This window comes from Berghia stephanieae, chromosome 3, assembly GCF_034508935.2.
Source record: "Berghia stephanieae isolate SIO BIC M18660-M18661 chromosome 3, UCSD_Bste_1.3, whole genome shotgun sequence".
NCBI classification, from domain to species: domain Eukaryota; kingdom Metazoa; phylum Mollusca; class Gastropoda; order Nudibranchia; family Aeolidiidae; genus Berghia; species Berghia stephanieae.
This window is the reverse complement of record NC_088362.1, coordinates 25,565,111-25,590,110: the sequence shown is the minus strand read 5'-3', so window position 1 is coordinate 25,590,110 and position 25,000 is coordinate 25,565,111. Positions and strand designations below refer to the sequence as shown.

At 38.1% G+C, this 25,000-nt stretch overlaps 1 protein-coding gene across 2 annotated transcripts in view; it reads right to left on the bottom strand.

Annotated features, from left to right (window-relative positions):
* Window positions 1-25,000, bottom strand: part of LOC144967425 (uncharacterized) — a 34,026-nt gene that overhangs the window by 3,914 nt on the left and 5,112 nt on the right. Inside the window, exons 2-4 of one of the 2 annotated variants that reach the window (XM_078904603.1) lie at window positions 11,958-12,095; window positions 1,357-1,476; window positions 1-479 (exon numbers count right to left, since the gene is read on the bottom strand). The exon at window positions 1-479 is cut by the window's left edge and continues 3,914 nt beyond it. In XM_078904603.1, the coding sequence (XP_078760729.1) occupies window positions 1-479; window positions 1,357-1,476; window positions 11,958-12,095 (737 nt within the window). Of the gene's footprint in view, window positions 480-1,356; window positions 1,477-2,199; window positions 2,376-11,957; window positions 12,096-25,000 lie in introns of those variants that run through there. The other variant, XM_078904604.1, reaches the window with a different exon arrangement.

Here is a 25,000-nt window from a genome sequence, read left to right as displayed (position 1 = left end):
CCCAGCGCTTCGCCTTCCCCCATCGCCTCCATACTATCCCCTGCATCTCCGACTAATTCAGACAACACTTCACCAAAAGACTTGACAGCATCAAGAATACCCTCCCCTGCATCTTCCATACTGTCTTCAACACTTTCAACACTATCATCAACATCCAGATGGTCTGACATCTCACTGGTTATATCTTCCAGACCGTCATTTCCAAGAACTTCACCAACATCTCCTAAATCGTCAGAATCCGAAGTCTCTTCAGAACTTTTCGAGTCTGAATGATCATCCAAAATTTCATTCGATTCATCAGATCGGTCGCTGATATCTAAATCCAAATCGTGCGAGTCACCGTCAGCTGTATCTGTGATGGCATCCATGACGTCAGAAGCTGCTTCCACAACAGTCTCCGCTGCGTCCTTGACCTGATCGGCAACATCCCCTATGATGTTATCCGGCATTTCAGGGATGATGTCTTTACCTTCATCACTCTGAAATGAAGAAAGACAAAAGTAGTCTTTAGAAAGTTGTGGAGTTATGATCTTTTTCATTATAATTTGGTTAACAATCAATAAATGGATTAGATCTTATATATGATACGCCTATATAGGTTTCGTGATATTTCAAATAAAGTAATGTTTGATTTGGTTCTACAGTAGCCAATACAACTACAAGTAACCAAATATGACCCTCGCATCAACTTAGTATTGTGTCAGAATGAACCAAATTTCAAAAAAAAAAAAATTAAAAATAGCCAAATTCGGAATTATTTATTGATATTTTTTTTTGGGGGGTGGGGGGTTAAGGTGGTGGAGATGGGGTGAAGCGGGACTCTACTCAATATATATTTATATAATCAAATTTCAAGCATCAGGTTCACCCCGACACAAGACTGATTTGGTCGTAAATGATGATGATGATGATGATGATGATGATGATGATGATGATGATGATGATGATGATGATGATAATGATAATGATGATGGTAATGATGATGATGATGACGATGATGATGACGACGACGACGACGATGATGATGATGATGATGATGATGATGATGACGATGACAACGATGACGATGACGATAACGACATCATCATCATCATCATCATCATCATCATCATCATCATCATTACCATCAGCACCATCATCATCATCATCATCATCATCATCATCATCATCATCATCATCATCTTCATAACAAATGCTTTACCCGTCACAAAATCAGCACCACAATCACCAATCATCACTATGACCAAACTGGGTCACCATCAACACCACAATAATTACCCACTCGCCATAACAACGCCCCCCCCCCCCACCCTTTTTCCCCCACCTATTTTTTTTGCATCATAACAAGATACTTACCATGGCGATAGCAATACCGATGTCATTAGCTGCTGAGTTAAGAGATTTTCCAGGCACGAACTTGCCATTTCTAGAGGAGGTCACGACATGATCTGGGCTCTCATCTTCCATCACAGCAGCCTGAAACAGACAACAGGAATAAATTAATAAGAAATTAAGAAATTGATGAGCAGGGCACCGGTGTAAGATAAAGATCTGAACAAGTATGTATGAATGGTGCCAGACAAATCAAGAAAGAAAAATGCAAGAAAAAAAAAACATCCCAAAAAATCAGTCGACCTCGACTGGGGATCGAACCTCAGACCTTCTGATTACCGGTCAAGACGTGCTACCATTACATGATGTTTTTTTTTTGTTTTGTTTTTTTTTTATCTGCCTCTATCCCACAGACAGTTATTGGACAACTGTGTCTGTTAGACATGTGGAGAGAAAAATGTTGCAGTAAAATCGTATCAAAAAAAAAATAAAAAATTAATAATAATAATAAAATAACAACCACATAAACAAAACATAACATTTTTCTTAGAATGATATTGCGCAAATGTTTATCCAAGAAATATTATATTGATCGATAACTGATTATGATTAATTAATCTATTGCTTCATTGATTTAATCAACCATTTCGTTTATTGATTTAATATCAACCTTTTTATTTTTGCTAAATCTTATTGTGTTTAATGGCACTTCCATATTTTGGGTGTTCGGTGTATTACTAGTTGCATGCCAGGTATGCAAGGTGGTTTTGAGTCTTTGTGGGTTTCCTGTAAGCAAATTATATCTGCTTTTAGCTCTGTCAGTATCTTGCATTTGGTATGGGAGATTCCTTCTGTGTTGAAACTTACAACATTGAAGTTTTCCATTGTCTGGGCCGAGGGGCTATCCTTTTACCGCCCAATTTATTCTCTCTGGTCGCGTAGTGTAGCAATCAGTCTCCTTCAGGGAAGGATTACAGGAGCATGATGATGATTTGAAGCTTTTAAACCGACGTGTAGCCTACTTATTTGCAGGTGTGATAACCCAATGTGTTATGGTTCATTGCTGATGTCATGGAAATACTTTTAAACCAACGCAAAATAGTCTCCATTACAACAATATTAAAACGAACCCACAATAGGATTCGATAGTCTGATGTCACGTCCGCCTAGCAAAGAGCAGCTTGGTTCCAAACAAATAAAATAGGTACTTTTTTATTCTTCATGCTGGTTAGAACTTTTTCACATGTCATGTGATCAGAATGTATAAAAGTCAACACATGATCAAATTTATAATGTTTTTCTCCTCTGGCTACACTTTTATGTTCGTCAGAGAAGTATTTTTTTTATGGGCGTTCACCATTGTGCCGATAGTTTAGAACCAGTTACTAAGTTACAATGTGTCATTACGAGGGAAGTGACGCCACGACTGTTGAAGCCTATTGCATCCGGTTGTTAGAACTACAAATATGTTCACGTCGTTTTAAATTCATCTTTCAATGGCTGCCTTGTGTCTTGTCCGACGTGCATTTATTTGCAGGTCTGATAACCTATTTCTTTATGGGCTCATTGTTGTAATGGAAATCTCAACAACAAAAAAGATGACGCAAAATATTGTCCATTACAACAATGTTAAACTAGGCCAATAAGGGGGTTAGACCTGCATATATATACACGTCGGTCTTGTCCATTGGTATCATTTCGTTTTAATGATTGGCTTACCGCTGCCTTTAGAGGCGAGTCCAATATTTCAGGTCTACTGAATATTATAATTAACGTCCAGTCTTCATAATCCTACCTCACACGATTTAGGAGACGCACATAACTTTTGATGACGTCATTGAGTTGACGAGAAAGGTAATCCCATTTGTCATATCCTGGTAACGACGGGGATTTAGATAATTTACTGTTAAGAGTACAACTTCCGTACGCAGGAAAACATGGTGTTATAATGTAAACGGATCCAAGATGTCTGAACGTAAGATTGCAAGTCTAATGGTTACGTTTAGAAAAACAATAAATGACGGTCGAGTTGTCTACCATTTCGTCAGAATTGTCCCAAATTTACCTTACATGCACAACGTTATTCATGTATCTTGAATTACGCATAATTGTAACGTGTATTTTCGCTAAATTTGTATCATGAACAAGGCGCTCTAGCTATCTATAATCCAAACCGACGTGCACTAATTTTGCAGGTCTGATAACCCAATTCATTATGGGCTCATTGTTGTAATGGACATTTCAAAAAATGACGCAAAATATTGTCTATTACAACAATGTTCAACTATGTCCACAAGCGGGTTCGGATGTCAGACATGCATATATGTACACATCGATCCAAACAGAAGTTAAACAGGTGTAGCGTCTAGGCCTGGATATCAATTAACACATTTTCTAATAATATGGGTTTTTCCTGAGCACGGCAGTATATAGTTGTCAACACAAACACTCTCACCTTCCAATCTTTGTTTTTAATACGCTTCAACAGTCGTAACGTCACTTCCCTCGTAATGACGCATGGTAACTTAGTTACTGGCTCCAAACTATCGGAACAATGGCGGGCGCCCTTATGAAATATTTCTCGACGAGCATAATAGCGTATCCAGAGGAGAAAAAAAACCCATTATAAATCTGATCATGTTTTGACTTTTACACATTCTGATCACAAGACATATGAAAAGTTCTAGCCAGCATGAAGAATAAAAAGTACCGATTTTCTTTGTTAGAACCACGATGGCCGCCGTTGCTGGGCGACATGACACCAGACTATTTAATCCAATTTCGACAAACAAAGGCCATTGTTTTCGTTGTTTGACTCGCTGCTGTAGATAGCCTATGTGAGAAAACATCATTGGAAGCTGGTTCGGTCAAGTTGTAGCACGTATAAGATCATGTCCTTTCATGATGTATGCAGTGGAGACAGCTCATTGGTTTTGGCGGACAATTATTTGATATAACATTACCCCAACGCATAATATTATTATGATAACTCTCTCTCTCTCTCTCTCTCTCTCTCTCTCTCTCTCTCTCTCTATCTATCTATCTATCTATCTATCTCTCTCTACCTCTCTCTGCATCTTTCTCTCTCTCATCCTCTCTCTCTCTCTCTCTCTCTCTCTATATATATATATATATATATATATATATATATAATATATATATATCGCCGCCACCTCTCTATGCATCTCTCTCTCTCTCTCTCTCTCTCTCTCTCTCTCTCTCTCTCTCTCTCTTAATATCTATCAATCTCTTTCTCTCTTTCTCTATCTTTCTCTCTCTCTGTATTATTCTCTCTCTCTTTTCTCTCTCTCTCTCTCTCTCTCTCTCTCTCTATCTATCTATCTATCTATCTATCAATCTATCTATCTATCTGTCTATCTATCTATCTCTATCTCCCTCTCACGGACACACACACTAAACACACACACATCCAAATAAACAAACACACAAAGTACTATATACACTCTCTCTAACACATTATCTCGTGGTTTACCAAAACATAAGGAAGACCTTGTTGTACAAAGACAGAGGACAAGGGGGGGGGGGAGAGAGAGAGAGAGAGAGAGAGAGAGAGAGAAAGAGAAAGAAAGAGAGAGAGAGAGAGAGAGAGAGAGAGAGAGAGAGAGAGAGGGTATGACGTCATATTATTTTTGTCGTGATTTATTTGACCTTGTTTTGACCTTATTGATTCTGACTAGTCACAGAGAGGGAGAGAGAGAGAGAGAGAGAGAGAGAGAGAGAGAGAGAGGGGGGGGGGGGAAGAGAGAAAATGGGACCGTTGAATAGACCACGTGATATACTATGGGGACAATGGGATACGTCGTTAGAGGTTGTCTGAGTTTCTGTTTTGGCTTGAGATATGGTTGATCACTTGACGTGTGTAAATAATAAACCCTCAGAAGTGTGTTGTGTCATTGGTTAAATTATATTCTTACACATATCACACCCTTGACTCAAGTGTCAATGAGGATCTGGTTATAAGGACAATACTGATGGTGCAGACCTGCCAAAAACTATGAAAAATTCGTATTATTACGATTGTTTGGCTCCACCTATAGAATTGCATATAGATAGTATGCGCTTGGTTAAGGTGCTCACAACATTGCCATCCGGAAGTATAATGGACCAACACACAAAACTATGTGTAGCCTAGGACTTTTATAACATAAAACAAAGACCCGAGTGACGTCATCTTTGTTGTGCGGCTATGTGGTCTAGTGGTATGAAACTCGTTTTCGGATCGGAAGGTCCTGGGTTCGAGCCTCGCTCCGCGCATAGTTGAGTCCTTGGTTAAGGCTCTTCACTCACTTTCTCTCACCTTACTCAGGTGTAAAACGAGCATCTGGCCGTTAACAGCGTTGTCGGTGTCTGAAAAAATTGTAATATCGCCTAACTTGTTGCTGTTGGTCAGGGACCCCCCCCCCCCCTGTAAAGCGCTTTGAGCACGTTTAGTGGATATTACGCTATATCAAAGCTCATTGAAAGCTAATTGAAGTTATATCTCTCTATATGCGTCTTTGATTCAATAAAATATGTTGGAAAGGAACGTTTGGATCCATAGAACCTATTTTAGGACTTTGGAGCATTTTGTCTTCGTGCTATGAGCAAATTATTTATTTCTAAAGCTATTTATCTTTATTTATCGATCTCAGGTAAAGTGTATATTATTTTAGACCCCCTTCCCCCCCCCCCCCCCCCCCCCCCCCCCCCCCCCCCCCCCCCCCCCCGCCCCTTCCCCCTGTCGGCCCAGCAGTGAATGGGTAGCTTAGTGTTAGATTTGGCGGTCTACCTCACGATACATTAGCTACTACCAAGGCTGTAGCAATACATTGCTATTGTCGTTTTCACGCTAAATAAACTGGGATAAACTCCAGCTCCATGGGCCGAATGACTCTGAAGGATGGTTGTTTCTTTTTTACAAATCCCGCAATGACGTCAGATGCTAAAAATAGCAGAAAACGTGAAATGGTCGTTGCCAGGAATGTCAGATTTCATGTTTGGTCACTTAGATTTCTATTTTTAGAACGCGGACAGATGACGAATGACACATTTTAGCACAGAAACAGTTAATTAGACTAGTGTTTTGGTCATGAAAAAGCTTAGAGTAGAAATGACTGGCTTTCTTTCTTTTCTTTCTTTTTCTTTCTAATAAAGAAAACAAAGGTAACGAGGCATGTGATAATGATAATGTCTATACAACAAAACAACAACAACAACAACAACAACAACACACTAGTTTTATCATACAACAACTACTATACTAGTACAATATGACTGAGCTCTCTCTATTCTTCTCTCTAACTACACTACTACTACATAATACTACTATACTACTACTACAACTACATACTACTACTACTAACTACTACTACTCTACTACACTACTACTACTACTACTACTACTACTACTACTACTACTGCTGACGCTACTACTATACTACTACTACTACTACTACTACTACTACTACTACTACTACTACTACTACTACTACTACTACTACTACTACTACTACTAACTATACTACTTACTACTATACTACTAATGCTCTACTCACTACTACTACTACTAACTACTACTACTACTACACTACTACTACTACTATACTACTACTACTAACTACTATACTACTAACTACTCTACTACTAACTACTACTACTATATACTACTAACTATACTACTACTACTAACTACTATACTACTACTACTACTACTATACTACTACTACTACTATATACTACTAAAACTATCATAAACATTACTACTGTACTACTACTACTACTACTTACTACTACTATCTACTACATACTACTACTACTACTATTACTACTACTACTACTATCTACTACTACTACTACTACTACTACTACTACACTACTACTACTACTATACTACTACTATACTACTACTACTACTACTACTACTACTACTACTACTACTACTACTACTACTACTACTACATTACTACTACTACTACTACTACTACTACTACACTACTACTATTTACTATACTACTACTACTACTACTACTACTACTACTACTACTACTACTACTACTACTACTACTACTACTACTACTAATGCTACGATGATGATGATGATGATGATGATGATGATGATGATGATGATGATGATGATGGTGATTTGAATCTGAATACGATCGTTTATGATTCTTCTGAAAATTCAGTCACCCATGTTTGTAATTCTTCTGTTTTCTTCAATCTCGATACAGAGCACATCTCGCAAATATACTATTCGTTTTTACCGACGTGCGCTTATTTGCAGGTCAGATGACACAATTCATAATGGGCTCATTGTTATAATGGGAATCTCAATATTGTCCATGACAACAATGTTAAACTAGTCATGATTACGTTTGGATGTCAGACCTGAATAAATAATATTATGTATACCAAGGAATTTACCCAATGGAAACCGTACGGTGCTCTTATTGGCTAACCAACCAGCGGCCTCGATGAGAAAAATAACCGCCATTTTGATGTTGGCTGGGAATCGCGTTACTATAGTAAACAAGCGCTGATCGGCCGTTCATGAAAACAAGTTGCTGCTCGCTCGTTTGACTCAAAATTATTCAAAACGATCTCTCTCAAATGATATAAATGTGACTTCTTAAGGTTATCTTCACGGTCAAAACCACACAACATTCTATTAATGATTACGTCCGAGGCAAAAAGGAATATTGACAGGTCGACCGAGAGTTGAACTCGTGAGACGACAAACATCAATGCTAAGTGTAGCGAGAGTCAAGCTATTGTTTGTCTTGTCCTATTCTATATAGAGAAAAGGATAAATAGTATAGCCTCGTGTGTGAGTGGTTGCGTGTCATAGTCTTGTTTTTAAATTGTTTCTGTGGTTTATGTGTGTAGTTATGACTCTCTCACACTCAATTTCAATGCCGAAAGAGGAATTCCCGCACACAAGAAAGGGGAATTGGGGTGGTATTTGGCATACATATTGTATAGTATCTAGTTCTAAATAGATAACTGATTAGAATTATATTATGATATATAAACACAATGCCAAATACAATTCCGAAGTTTCCTTATTTCAAATGAAGTAAAGCTCCAAAACCTAATGGTAGTGATTGTAGTACTGAGTGTTAGTGAGGTGATGTGGTGTTGGTGGTGGTTGTAGTTGTAGTAGTAATAGTGATGATGATGTGGTGGTGGTGATGATTGTAGTTGTAGTAGTAGTGGTAGTGATGATGATGTGGTGGTGGTTGTAGTAGTAGTGGTAATGGTAATGATATGATGGTGGTGGTGGTTGTAGTAGTAGTGGTAATGATGCGGCTATGTGGTCTAGTAGTATAACACTCGCTTCCGGATCGGAAGGTCCTGGGTTCGAGCCTCGCGTTCGCGCATAGTTGAGTCCTTGGAAAAGGCTCTTTACTCACATTCTCTCACCGTACTCAGGTGTAAAATGAGTACCTGGCCGTTAACAAAGTTGTCTTTGTCCGAAAAATTGTAATATCGCCTAACATGCGTCATGTCCCGTCCTACATGTTAAATGTTGACCAGGGACCCCTTGTAAAGCGCTTTGAGCACATTTAGTAGATATTGCACTATATAAAGCTCAATTTTAAAATAAAATATTTCAATGATGATGATATGGTGGTGGTGGTTGCAGTAGTTGTAGTGGTAGTGATGATAATGCGGTGGTGGTTGTAGTTGTAGTAGTAGTGATAGTGATGATGATGTGGTGGTGGTTGTAGTAGTAGTGGTAGTGATGATGATGTGGTTGTGGTGGTTGTAGTAGTAGTTGTAATGGTGATGATATGGTGATAGTGGTGGTTGCAGTAGTAGTGGTAGTGATGACGATGTGGTTGTGGTGGTTGTAGTAGTAGTGGTAATGGTAATGATATGGTGGTGGTTGTAGTAGTAGTGGTCGTGATGACGATGTGATTGTGGTGGTTGTAGTAGTAGTGGTAGTGATGCTATTGTGGTGGTGGTTGTAGTAGTTGAGGTAGTGATGTGGTGGTGGTTGTAGTAGTAGTGGTGGTGGTGGTTGTGGTAGTAGTGGTAATGATGATGATATGGTGGTGGTGGTTGCAGTAGAAGTGGTAGTGATGACGATGTGCTTGTGGTGATTGTAGTAGTGGTAGTGCTGATGATGTGCTGGTGGTGGTGTAGTAGTAGTGGTAGTGATAATGATGTGGGGCTGGTGGTTGTAGTAGTAGTGTTAGTGATGATATTGTGGTGGTGGTTGTAGTAGTAGATGATGTGGTGGTTGGAAAATACATTACAGGTTATAAAAATACATGATTACACACATTCTCTAACTTCATTTTTTGACAGCTTCGTTGTGCCATAAATATACGCAACAGTTCTGAAACATTTTATTGTGGATTTTGATATTGTTTGTTGTTTATCTTGTGTCGTTATGTTGACATAGATACCGAATGAATGGTAATTACTCATGGCGTACTAAAAGTATTATAGTAGGGCTATGTAATTACTACATTCTCAGCCAACAACAAAATGGCGCTGAATGCTTTCATTGGTGGACACTTTTTAGGCTTCGTACGTATTCTCATTCGTTTAATTCTATGATGTATACAAGTCAAAGTTATACTAGGCTGCTAGAAGCTGTGGACTGTAAAAAGTAATAAACAAATAATAGATATAACAGCTTCGAAAAATAACTAAATACCAAACACGGAACGTTTCGGGTTCAAAAGTCTTCTTCAGCCAACAACAACAGCAGCAACAACAACAACAAAAAAAAACAACAAAACAATAAAGACATATACATAACTTATGTTATATATTTATGTCTTAATTACTAATTACCAATGTAATGTATTTATGTCTTTATTGGTTTTTTGTTGTTGGCTGAAGAAGGGGTTGAGCCCGAAACGTTCCGTGTTTTGTATTTTGTTCTTTTTTGAAGCTGTTATATTCATTTTTGTTTATTACTTTTACACGTCGGTTTTTACTCCAAAAAATGTGTAAGTTATTATTGATGACGTTTAGGCAACAAACTCGTTAAGAGCTTTTAATGAGCATTTTGGTGTTATGTGTAAAATACATAATATAGATTAATACATCTAAAAGCGTGAATCAATAGACTTAAATTTATTTCCAAATAATAGAACAGTTAGCATCCTAAGTTTAGTACTTCTAAGTAGAAATCCAATATCAAATAAGTTATGACTTATTGTATTTTAGAGTGTGCAAGACATGATATGTTTAAGTGAACCTCATAGTGCGCGTCAAGTCAAGGGACGAAACAAATTAATATGGCTTTTGTCAGTTTGAAATTTTGACGGAAAAGAGACATTATAAGGAGACAACGGGCAAAGAAATTTGATGGAATGTCAAAAGTGATGAATGCATAAAACGCGAAATTTCCTCCTGTGTGGGCATGTATTGTAGAGTTCTTTCTTTCTGTTTAGTGTGGTATGCCGGGTTTTTGTTTTTTTAACTATGTGAAATTTCTCTTCTAAACATAAGTTACTTCTCAAATGGCGGCGAAAAACCAAAATAATGGAAGTATTAGGAAAGTTTAAACTTTCATTAATCTATCAAGGTTTGTTCTAGAGCATTTAAAATGCTACTATATTATTATATTGACAAACTGAATAAATAAACGCGTGACAAAAGATCCACGATGAAATTACAAAATGAAAGAAATGCTAGCATGAGGAGCTTTCGGAAGGCCTCCCGGATATTGCGCTATAAAAAAAAAGGATCAACTTGTAAGTCATCTTTCATCTCATATCGATACAAAAGAATTATGCGGATGAGGTGAAGGGATGAGAGAATTTGGTTAATGCTAACACCAACATCTAAAAGGTATAAAATCTGGCCCTGTGCGCGGGATACAAAGAGATAAAAGAATCAACACAGCTCCATTTTACACGTCTTTGTATTTTGTAAGATCCCCCCCCCCCCACATCCCTCCCAAATGGTACACACACATACGCAGTCATCATTGACATGTTGATGCCAGGATTTGCAGAGGCTTTCGAAATGACAAGACAGCGATTGACCGGATGTGAGGTCATTGATGACGTAGGAATCGACCCGGGTTGACCCCCCTATCAATGGACAACAATAATATTGTGGGAAAGGGAGTCAACTCAGAAAGAAAATAATGGAATGTTTTTATTCTCCGTGAAACAATACGTTGAACAATGAAGTGTTCACAAAGAGAAGATAAAAAAGAAGAACTGAATAAAGGAGCAGTGATTTCATAAATGAATAATCAGATGTATGTGATGAATATTTATGCTGCGCGTTTATATAAAATACTCACAACATCCGCCAGCCAGAAATGTGTATTACATTCAACGTGTATAGTCTGAATGATATATTTTTAGAGAGAACTAATCACTAACATGCGGTCAAAAATAATAACAAGGGGCTGAGTGACGTCAACTTCGCTCCATCTATATGAATGAATAAATGAATGAATGAATGAATGAATGGGTTGGTGGGTGAATGAATAAATAAATGATTGATTGAATTAAAGATTGAATGAATGAATGAATGAATAAATGAATAATGAATGAATGAATGAATGAATGAAGGGAAGTAAAATCTCATGCATTGGACATAAACAATACAAGGAAAACACGAGGAAAAGGACAATCAAGAATCCTGACCTTTTCTGAGGCAAACGCTCCGGAGAGATGCAATCCGATCATCATGCCCACTAGGCCCACAACAGCCACGAAGCCTGCTAAGATGGCCCACTTCAGGACTCCGCCCATGACGTCTGTGGCCCGCTGAAACGCTGACGACTGAAAGAATAGAATCAAGACGATATTATTATTATATCAAGAAATTAAGGAGCAGGCACTGGTGTAAGATGAAGATCTGAACAAGTGTGTATGAAAGGTGAAAGACGAAGCAAGAGAGAAAAATACAAGAATAAAAAAAAACATCCCCAAAAAATCTGTCGACCTCGACTGGGGATCAAAGCTCAGACACTCTGATTACCGGTCAGACGTGCTACCATTACACCACAGAGGCTTCCTAATATATGGGACTAGTTGTGAAAATTATAAGTATTAAAATTGTGAGAGAATGTGAGTAAAGAGCCTTTTACAAGAACTCAACTATGCGCCGAACGATGCTCGAACCCAGGACCTTCCGATCCGAAAGCGAGTGTCATACCACGCGACCACATAGAGACACCTATGGAGATCGCTAGATCGACATAATGTTGCAAAATGGAGGCACCTGCTTTGGCAAGAACTGCACTCCGGCGCTGGACGGCTACTGCCAGAAGACGAAGACGAAGGCCCAAAGAAAACATGGAGTAAAATCCATGGATGAAGTGCTTTAAGAATCTGGGCAGGCCTAATCAGGAATAACAAGCATCGGTGTCCATGCAGCCTGCAGGCAGAGGTGGAAGTTCTTGTTATATGCCTTTAGAGCCCTATGGAGGGGGGGGGATGTCCCGATAGCTCACTTGGTGGCGCACTCGCTTCATACGCAAAGGGACCAAGATCGATCCCGGGTGCAGTCGAGATACAACACAAAAATAGTTTTTTTCTATCTCAAACAGAAAAGCAACAAATACAATCTATGCATAATATTTATCAGCAAAATGAATTCTACAACACAGTGTCACGTTTTATAGCTATAATAAAAGATTTTTCTTTAAATTCTGTGATTTACAAAAGAAATCTGAATGATAAAAGTGTTGGTTGGGTCGTAACGAATGGGACGATTTTCCTATTGTTGGTAAGGAGAGTGTTAAACAAGTAAGAGATGAATGCCCCCCCCCCCCCTCCCCCCTTCCCCCAACCAATTCCACCTACATCCCACAGACAAAGACATCAGCAATTATTTATTAACCAAATGTATTATTATCCCCCAATCATCTCCTCCCAATTCCCAGTCATTCATCCAGAGCTGCCAGCTTGAAATTTCACAAGTTTCCAAGGATTAAAAAGAGAAAAAATTCATTCTAAATAGCTTTAGAAATAAACAAAGGCTCTAGTCTTGAATATTAGGTTACAGGAAGCTAAACGTTCCTTTTTATCAAGATTTATTGAGTCAAAGAGACCTATGCAACTATGTAGCTGCAGCCAAAAATTCGTATTCCTACGGATTTTTCGTAGTACTAGGCAAGTCTGCATTCAACCCATTTTTCCAATTATGACTTTTGATTTGACAGATCGTGAAACCCCCCTCCACCCCCCCCCCCCCCTTCCCCTTGGCAGAGTAATTTAACCACGTCCTTCTTCCCCTACTTTTTCCCACCTGTGCTGTGTTATAATAAAATATACTTATTATTAATACGACCTGTCACCATATCGAACATTCCCACTCGTTATCGATGTCCGATGTCCGATGTCCGACTTCAGAGGCTACACACACACACACACACACACACACACACACACACACATCAACACTCACACACTATTTGGGAACACGACAAACTGAAAGCCAATATCAACCACCAATATCAACATAGGAAGCTCTTTGAACCATAAATAATATTATGAAAGCTTTCAGATAATCTAGCGACTAAATATATTATATCATTTAATCTCCCATTTGCGATGATCGCATCAATTATTGATGGAGGGGGGGGGGGGGGGGTGAACGTCGAATATAAGATGTTGGCGGCGTGTACTTTTTTGGTAATATTGTGTGCTCGTCGGTTATTATATATTATTATTATTATTATTATTATTATTATTATTATTATTATTATTAATATTATTATTATTATTATCATTATAATTTATTATTATTATCATTATTATTATTATTATTATAAATTATAATGATAATAATAACGATAATAATAATAATAATAATAATAATAATAATAATAATAATAATAATAATAATAATAATAATAATAATAATAATAATAATAATAATAATAATACTATTATTGCATCCCGAAAAAGGATTTTTTTACAAACATGTTATAATTTACATATCTAGTAAAATAAATAGAGATTACAGAGACAAAGAGATTACCATGGCCTTGTCCTGTCCCCACACCACTAGATAACGCGTACTAGTACTACCTTTTAAAACAAATTGATTAGTTTATTTATCGAGTTTAATGTCTTTGAGAAATTGATGGAGGTGTGTATGTGTGTGTGTGTGTGTGTGTGTGTGTGTGTGTGTGTGTGTGTGTGTGTGTGTTGTGTGTGTGTTTGTTTGTGTCATGACTGTTTTCCTATACCTAACATAATTTGAATATTAAACCGTTTCCATCATGTAAAGCACAACAAAGAAACAAAGTGTATTCATTATAAATGTATCTATACATGTTGTGCTTTGGATAAAAATGAGGGGTCGTGGATTAAACTCGAAAAAAGCTTAAAGAAACGAACTTCTTCTTCTTCTTCTTCTTCTTCTTCTTCTTCTTCTTCTTCTTCTTCTTCTTCTTCTTCTTCTTCTTCTTTTCTTCTTCTCTTCTTCTTCTTCTTCTTCTTCTTCTTCTTCTTCTTCTTCTTCTTCTTCTTCTTCTTCTTCTTCTTCTTCTTCTTCTTCTTCTTCTTCTTTCTTCTTCTTCTTCTTCTCTTCTTCTTCTTCTTCTTCTTCTTCTTCTTCTTCTTCTTCTTCTTCTTCTTCTTCTTCTTCTTCTTCATAATCATCATCATCATCATCATCATCATCTTCCCCGCTCTTCCCTGTTCCTTCTTAAGAATCATCACCAAAATCAACATTATGATCATCTTGTCCCATCTCAATCTCAAAAAAAAATTAAAACAATACTAATTTTAATACCTATGATTAATTTGTACAATACTGCCATTCTCTGGGGAAAAAAAATCATATTTAAAATTTTGGCCAGTAAACTCGTCCATCAAATATCGATCGATTTAAATGTCCCTCACCTTGGCAAAAATTCTCAAACCTTGAATTTATGCGAAGTTCCAGGTTTGAGAGTGTTTGCCTAGATGAGGGTCATTTCTATCGATCGATATTTGAAGGACGAGTTTTCTGGCCAAATTTTCAAATTTGTGTTTTTCTAGAGTATGGCAGATAATTGTAGCTGCCACTATCGTAGAATATACCACCGAAAAGGAATCCTTCAGCACGAATGTGTGTATGTGGGAATGTGTGTGTGTGTGTGTGTGTGTGTGTGGGTGTGTGTGTGTGTGTGTGTGTGTGTGGGAGTGCGGGTGTGTATGTTCTCATGTGTGTCCATTGCTGAATTAATAATAATTTTGGGGTTTTTTTGTGAGTTTCTTTCTTTTTTGTTTGTTTGTATTTTATTGCTGTTGTTGTTTTGTTTTTTTGTTTGTTTGTTTGTCTGTTTTTTGTTTGTTTGTTTGTTTTGTTGATTGATTTATCTATTTATTTATTTATTTATTTTTGGCGTTTGATTCTTTCGAAAATATGACCGATTTGAGACAGTTAGTTAAATATTATGTAAGTAATCCTCCATTTTAGACTCATTTTTAGGCTGAAGATAGTGACTTAAGGCGTTGTCAAGTAGATTGAATTGTACTAAAGTAACAATTCGTGATGAGGATGAAACAGACACAAATGATTCATTACAACCAAGGAATGTGTGTTGATTCTCAACAAAGATAAGACAGATGGCCATTTAGCGTGGAGCTGGTTTGATGATTGTAACATTATGACAATTCATTACAATATTATTATATAGTTTTTTGATGTCGTGTAATATAATATATAATTATACAGTATAATACGTCTCACGTCGTGTCAATTTGGTGTTTTGTCGGAATGAGTTTGATGGAGAAATTAAGTTGATTGTCAAAATAATGATCTAAATTACAATAGTTATGCGTTTTTTGAAAGTTAAATACTCTCTCTCTCTATCTCTCTCTCTCTCTCACTCTCTATCTCTTTCTCTCTCTCTCTCTCTCTCTCTCTCTCTCTCTCTCTCTCTCTCTCCATGTGTGTGTGTGTATGTGTGTGTGTCTTTTTCTATCTCTATCTCTCATTCTTTCTCTATCTCTATCTCTTTATATATCTCTCTCTTTCTTTTTTTACTTTTCTCTCTCTCTCTCTCTCTATGTCTCTCTCTTTCTTTCTCTCTCTCTTTCTCTATCTCTCTCTCTCTATTTCTATCTCTCTCTCTCACTGTTCTTTTTTTCTTTTTCTCTCTCTCTCTCTCTCTCTCTCTCTCTCTCTCTCTCTCCCCTCCCCCCCTCTCTCTCTCTCTCTCTCTCTCTCTCTCTCTCTCTTCAATAATGGCATTTATCTGAACAACTTATATAAAAGTTTTAACGTAGTCGTTCAAGAATTATTTCATTAAACGATTCTATAGAAAACTCTCTATTGAGGATAAGTATCAAAAGCAGCTTAATATTAACCTTATATTCACACATGGTCTGTTTTCATTAATTAATTATTACAAAAAGTGCGAGATTATACCATTTTTACACTTTTTGGTTATTCGAAATCCAGACGCGCTCCTAATTGGATTCAGTAGTCTGATGTCACGGCGCTCGGCAACGGCGGCCATCTTGGTTCTAAACAAATAAAATCATTACTTTTTATTCTTCATGCTGGCTAGAACTTTTCATATGTATTGTGATCAGAATGAGTAAAAGTCAAAACATGATCAAATTTATGGGGGTTTTTTCCCTGGATACGCTTTTATGCTCGCGGGAGAAATATTTCAAACGGGCGTCCGCCATTGTTCCGATAGTTTAGAGCCAGTGTTACTAAGTTACCATGCGTCATTAGGAAGGAAGTGACGTTACGACTGTTGAAGAGTATTGCTGCACAAGCTTGAGAGTGCGCGTTGGGAACAAAGTTTGAATTCCAAAAAGCAAGAGTGTAAGAAATATCTTATATATTCTAGACACCTGTCAATCAATAGGATTCAATAGTCTGATGTCATGTCCGCCCAGCAACCAGCAGCTTGGTTCTGAACAAAGAAAATCGGTTCTTTTTATTCTTCATGCTGGCTATAACTTTTTCACATGTCATGTAATCAGAATGTATAAAAGTCAAAACATGATCAAATTATACACTTTTATGCTCGTCGGAGAAGTATTTCATAAGGGTGTCCGCCATTGTTCCGAAGTTATGTGTACGTCATTACGAGGGAAATGACGTCACGACTGTTGACGCCTATTTCGATGTCATCATCTTTGAACAAAATACATGTCCAAAATTTTTTTCATGATATCTACTGTCTATTTCTATTTTTAAAATCTAATCTTACTGAAATTTAACGCTTCTCACTTGGAATTGATCTAGTTTTGTGCGGCTATGTAGTCGAGTGGCATGACGCTCGCTTTCGGACAAGTGTTCTTTGCTATCTATAGACAGTATGAAGTTGGCGCCACTCATATCATTGTTATTGCTTTTTGCCATCCGCGTTTGTGTGTAATTCTCACTAAACTGTATTAACCAGACTATAAACGTTCGCGCTTACACACAGTTTTGTGTGTTGGTCCGTTATTTGTCCGGATGGCAATGTTATGAGTTTCTTAGCCAAGCGCCTACTATCTATATAATATCAATTTTAAAATGGACTTCGCATGAAATAAATGTACCTTTCTAGTATGGATTTCACCTGTCACTCGAATAGAATTTTAGATTAATCTTTTTTTTATATATTCCTCCTGTTCTCTTGTCAGTTAATTACAATGTTCTCACGGAACTAATGTTGTAATGGATTCTCACCCTAGGGTCTTTGACCACCTTGAGGTCACGCCATGACACAGAATTTCAATCAAAACAAACAAAGAGACAGACAATCGTTCGAGCCCTATGATCTTTTTTTTTTTACATTGCGCAATATTCATTGAGTGTGCTCAAAATCTATTAGAGGGCTTCCCAAGTCAGCAACAATGTTTAAATTATAGGGCTAGGCAAAACATCTGATGGCGCTATTACAGGTTGGTTTGGGTTTGTTTGTTTATTTTTGTTGTTTTTATTGGGGGGTTTTCTTTCGTCTGTTTTTTTTTAATTCATTATTTTGCCAGAAATAATGCTGTTCCCAGCCAGGTACTAATTTTATACCCGAGTATGGTGAGAAAAATGTGTGTAGGGAGCCAATTCCAAAGACTGAACTTTGAGCCGCCCATCGCGAGACTCGAACCCAAGACAATACGGTTGTCACACCTACCACGAGACAACAAGGCCGTATAATACTAACTCCAACCTGGGTGGTAAACAGTCAACAAATAAAATAGCAGGGGAAAAAGTGCAGGGCACATACTGATTTTAAAAAATTGAGATTTTATATAGCGCAATATCCACTAAACGTGCTCAAAGCGCTTTACAAAGGCTCCTAGCCAACAACAACGCGTAACATGTTAAACGAGACATGACGCCTGTTAGGCGATATTACAATGTTTTCCAGACAAAGACAACGCTGTTAACTGCCCGGTACTCATTTCACAACTGAGTACGGTGAGAGAAGATGAGTAAAGAGTCTTTTCCAAGGACTCAACTATGCGCCGAGCAAGGCTCGAACTCAGGTCCTTCTGATCCAAAAGCGAGTGTCATACCAAAAGACCACATAGCATTTAAATTATGCCATTCTGCCACGACATCGTAAGATATCGTAGCCTAGGCATTCCACGAAGGAATATAGATAATTCATCAAACAAGATGTCTGATGTCAATAGGAATCACCCTTTTTGTCCAAGTGAGCAAATTTGGGGGTTGATAATCTTGCCCAAGGAAAAAAAACGAAAGTACCTGAAACGGGACACAGTAACATGCCTTAACCAGTCGGCCACTTCGCCTTTCTGTATATTCTTTAGTTTGAATAAAACTGAAGTCCCAGGTGTGAGAGTTTTTTTGCTAAGATGAGGGTAATTTAAATCGATCGATATTTTAATTTGAAGGACGAGTTTTCTGGCCAAATTTTTAAATATTATGGGTTTTTTCCAGAGTACGTCAGAATAGTTTGCGTTGGGTTTACGAATATTTCCATTTAAAGAAATTGAGCTTTATATAGCGCAATATCCACTAAAGGGGTCCCTGGTCAACAGCAACATTTAACATGGAGAACGAGACATGACGCCTGTTAGGCGATATTACAATTTTTCCAGACAAAAACAACGCTGTAACGGCCAGGTACTCATTTCACAACTGAGTACAGCGAGAGAAGATTAGTAAAGAGTCTTTTCCAAGGACTCAACTATGCACCGAGCGCGAGGCTCGAACCCAGGACCTTCCGACCCGAAAGCGAGAGTCATACCACGAGACCACATAGCCGCATTTCCATTACAATAATGAGCCTTTAACAATTTGGACATGAGACCTGACAATATGCTGGCGTCGGTAAGAACAATGTTGGCAATACGTTTAAACTCAGCAATAGAGTTCAAAAGTCGTGACGTCACTTCCCTCGTAATGACGCATAGTAACTTAGTTACTGGTTCTAAACTATCGGAACAGTGGCGGACGCCCTTATGAAATACTTCTCCAACGAGCAAAAAAGTGTATCCAGAGGAGAAAAACATTATATATCTGATCAAGTTTTGACTTTTATACATTCTTATCACATGACATGTGAAAAAGTTCTAGCCAGCATGAAGAATGAAAAGTGTCGATTTTCTTTGTTTAGAACCAAGCTGCGGGTTGCTGGGCGGGCGTGACATCAGACTATTGATTCCTACTTGTGGATGTGCTGGGAAAACACAGAGAGATTGACGTGTAACATAATTTACGACCATGGCCATCACTGGACATGGGCTGACCACATGAGATGTGTTGTTACTACACATTACAATACGCCGTTACAGTCATAATGTTTTCATAACTTGTTTGTGCGGCTTTGAGGTCTTGTGTGGTACGACACTCGCTTTCAGACCGGAAGGTCCTGGGTTCGAGTCTCGCTCGGCGCATAGTTATGTCCTTGGAAAAGGCTCTTTATTCACAATCTCTCACCGTACTTGGTGTAAAATGAATACCTGGCCGTTAACAGCGTTGTCTCTGTTCAAAAAATGTGTAATATCGCCTAACAGGCGACATGTCTCGTTCTACATGTTAAGTCTTGCTGTCTGGTCAGGGACCCTTTGTAAAACGCTTTGAACACGTTTAGGGGATATTGCGCTATATAAAAAAGCTCAAGTTTTTGTTGAATTCACTGAGGGACACCTTATTTGCTACGATAAGACACATGAGTGCCGTTTCATTAGTCCGTCGGCTTAAGGATGGATCGCCACCTGAGATGAGACAAATCACTCACCGTAATTATCCACGTCAAAGAGTTAATCTTGGGGTTTACTATTCTGTCCTACTCTGGTAAAATACATATTTAAAAATTTGGCCAGAAAACTCGTCCTTCAAATATCAATCGATTCAAATGACCCTCATCTTTGAAAAAAAATCAAACCTCTCAAACCTGGGAATTCGCGAAGTTTTTTTTTTTCCAAGACGAGGGTCATTTAATAAATCGATTGATATTTGAAGGCCGAGTTTTCTGGCCAAATTTTTAAATAATATGTGTGTTTTCCAGAGTACGGCAGAATTGTCACATACTAGATGTGATATTGTGTACTGACCAAACACAGACCTGCTTAGCGGGGCTCGAACCGCCGGGTCACAGTGCAATACCTTAACCACTCGGCCGCTTCACCCCCTTTAAAGAAGTAGCAGGTTTAAAGCTCTTGGATAAGATTTGGTTAAACTTTCTATCTTGTCCAAAATATATAAAAAGATTATTTTTTTCTATGTATGACAGATAAGTAGTCCGTCAGAGCCATGAGGCCCATCGATCCGGAGTTTATCCGGGTTTCTATAGCGTGAAACAGACAATATAAATTGCTTGCTACCCTTTGGATAAGTCGCTAGTCTATCGCAATGTACTTTCCGCCCAGATCTATCAGACCCAGCTACCCAATCACTGCTGGGTGGACAAGAGGGGGGGGGGGTCAGAAAAAATCTCGACTGCACCCGGGATAGATCTCGGTCCCTTTAATTGTGAAGCGTGTGCTCTAACGACTGAGCTATCGAGAAACCCCAAAGAGAGGAGCGAATTTATTGATCTTTTCTTTTCTTCTTCTTTGGTTTCAAATTTGCCACAGATTTTGATTGTCCCCATTAAATCATGTTTTTTAAACGATGATTGTTACACCTCATCAGACAGCAGATGTCTTTTTTATAATCCCCGCGTCTAATCTCTACACAACATTCGCTTTGAAGTATCCCCCTTACCCCCCCCCCCCCCCCCCTATCTTTCTCTCTCTCTCTCTCTCTCTCTCTCTCTCTCTCTCTCTCTCTATCCTATCTATCTATCTATCTATCTATCTGTCTAACTCTCTCTCTCTCTCTCTCTCTCTCTCTCTCTCTCTCTCTCTCTCTCTCTCTCTCTTTCTGTCTTTCTTTCTCTTTCAAGAACACAAATATCATTCTCATATATAGTTAACTGTCGCACTCTGGAAAAGCGTGTATTTAAAATATTTGGCCAGAAAACTCGCCCTTCAAATATCGATCGATTTAAATCATCTTGACAGGAACTCTCAAACTCGGGACCTTGCAAATGACCCTCATTTTGGAATTTAAAAAAAACCCCTCAAACCCGGGACGTAGAGAAGTCTCAGGTTTTTGAGAGTTTTTGCCAAAATGAGTGTCATTTAAATCGATCGATATTTATTTGAAGGACAGGTTTTCTGGCCAAAATTCTAATACTCGCCTTTCCAAAGGGTGGCCAAAGTTAACTGGTCAAGACGTAGATCAAATCATTGTAGGCCTAAATCAAATCTCTGCTGATGACAAATGGACAATGGACAATGGACAGTAGTGATCAACGAGTCATTAACACTTTTTTAAAATTTTGGGGAATGACTAATTGCTAATCGTGGACTTAAAAATGTGACCCATCGACTCAAAACGGGTTTAGATAGGTTTAGCAAATCATACGTACTTCGTATTACGTGTACAATATCGTGATCATTGGGGGGTCCCGATAGCTCAGTCGGCAGAGCACTCGCTTCATTAGCAAAGGGACCAAGATCGATCCCGGGTGCAGTCGAGACTTTATCTGACCCCCCCCCCCTTCCCACACTCCCTGTCCACCCAGCAGTGAATGGGTAGCTGAGTCTGAAGAATTGTAGCATCTGTATAGAGGGAACAAAATTGACGTCCCTCAACTCTTTGTTATTGTTTTTAGACTGCCATTTTAAATATAAGTTCTCACTAAAATATAGCAATCAAACTATTAGCGGATAAGAATACACATATTTATGTGTGTTGGTACGTTTTATCCGGATGGCGGGTATTATGAGTATTTTACCTAAACGCAAAACATCAATTCCTGGGTGGATAGAATGAAGTTGACGTCACTCAGGTCTTTGTTATTGATTGTGCCATCCATGTTTATGAGTAATTCTCTACTAAACTGTATTAACCAGACTAAAAACGTTCAATGTTACACATAGTTGTGTGTGTTGATTCGTTATACTTCCGGATGGCAATGTTGTGAGCTTCTTAGCCAAGCGCATACTATCTATATACGTTTTATTATAAACCACAGACGGACCTGTGCTTTACTATGTCTATAGTTTATACATCTATCGTTTCGTGAATACGGTCCCTGCATCCGTGATGCCTATTTTAACATTAAGAGTGACAAAGAAAAGTGACATCCGACACGTTTTCGAGCTCCCACGACCAACCATTTCGACAGGAACTAGACAAGAAACACACGACTTGGAAATGATATAGATAGTATGCGCTCGGCTAAGAAACTCACAACATTGCCATCCGGGAGTATAACTAACACACAAAATGATGTGTTACTTTGAACGTTTATAGTCTGGTTAATTAGAAAACGGTAAGGGCTGCCTGAAGCCGGTGATCGTAAAATACTAACGAAAGAGTGAAAATGGAAAGGCCTCGTATGGGAACAAAACAGACAATGGACGTTTCGGGTACAAACCCTTCGTCAGCACAACAATACACAAATAAACGTGGAAAACAAATAAAATATAATGAAAAATAACTTGTATCGTCTGTACTCAATGGTGGTTGCAGTATCCCATTGTCTGTTTTGTTCCCATACGAAGCCTTTCCATTTTCACTCTTTCGTTAGTATTTTAGTCTGGTTAATACAGTTTAGTGAGAATTACTCATAAACGAGGATGGCAAAAAAAAAACAAACAAAAAAAACAAACAAAAAACAAACAATAACAAAGACATGAGTGACGTCAACTTCGATCTATCTATAGATAGTATGCAGATGACGTCACTCAGGCCTTTGTTATTGTTTTTGCCATCCGCGTTTGTGAGTTGTTCTCACTAAACTGTATTAACCAGACTATAAAAGTTCATGATTACACAGAGTTTGTGTGTTGGTCCGTTATACTTCCGGATGGCAATGTTGTGAACTCCTTGGCCAAGCGCATTCTATCTATAGATAGTATGCGCTTGGCTAAGAAGCTCATAACATTGCCATCCGGAAGTATAACGGACCAACACACAAAACTGTGTGTAACCATGAACGTTTATAGTCAGTTGAATACAGTTCAGTGAGCATTACTCATAAACGCGGATGGCAAAAAGCAATAACAAAGACCAGAGTGACGTCAGTCATCTTCGAACTATCTTGAGATAGTATGCGCTTGGCGAAGAAGCTCATAACATTTCATCCGGAAGTATAACGGACCAACACTCAAAACTGTGTGTATCCATGAACGTTTATAATCGGGTTAATACAGTTCAGTGAGCATTACTCATAAACGCGGATGGCAAAAACAATAACGAAGACATGAGTGACGTCATCTTCGAACTATCTATAGATAGAATGAAGTTGACGTCACTCGGGTCTTTGTTACTGTTTTTTTGTTTGTTTGTTTGTTTTTTGCCATCTTTCAGTCTTCTGGCATATATCCTGAAATCTCGAGGGGGAAATAGTCCAATGCCATCTGCGTAATCGAAATCCTCAAGTGTTGATGTAAGACCCCATTGCATCTCTCGTTTATCGATGATGATATGCGTTTAGATAAAATAATTACAACATCCGCCACCCGGATACAACCTACCAACAGACAAAATATGTGTAACTTTGAAAGTGTGTAGTCTCTTATAGATAGAATTTATTGATGACTAATCATTAAACTGTCTGTCTAAAAACAATAACAAAGAGCTGAGTGGTGTCGATTTCGTTTCATCTATACCAAAGTTCTTCAAATATTGATCGATTTAAATGACCCTTGTCTTGGAAAAAAAAAATCTCAAACTTGGGACTTTGCGAAGTCCCAGGTTTGAGAGTTTTTGTCAAGGACTTCGCAAAGTCTCAAGTTTGAGAGTTTTTAAATCAATCGATATTTGAAGGACGGGTTTTCTGGCCAAGAAGTCCCAGGTTTGAGAGTTTTATCCAAGATGAGGGTCATTTAAATCGATTAATACTTGAAGGTCGAGTTTTCTGGCTATATTCTGAAATACGTGGCTTTCCAGAGTAGGACAGTGAACTGGTTCTACAAACCATATTTATCTTACGATAATCAGGTCAGAGGTTCGATCCCCAGTTCGAGGTCAACTGTTTTTTTTAATGGTTGTTGTTTTCTTGTATTTTTCTTGCTTTGTCTGGCACCTTTCATACACACTTGTTCAGATCATTAAACATAACAGAAGTTTTCATATTTTTAAATCTAAATAAATTTTTTTCAGCACTAATCCGATTCCGACGTATTGCAGTTTTGAGATGGTGGGTCACAAATGTCTTTTTGCATGACCTGCCTACTTGAAATTGGAAAAAAATCCCTGTTTTCTTGGGGTAGAC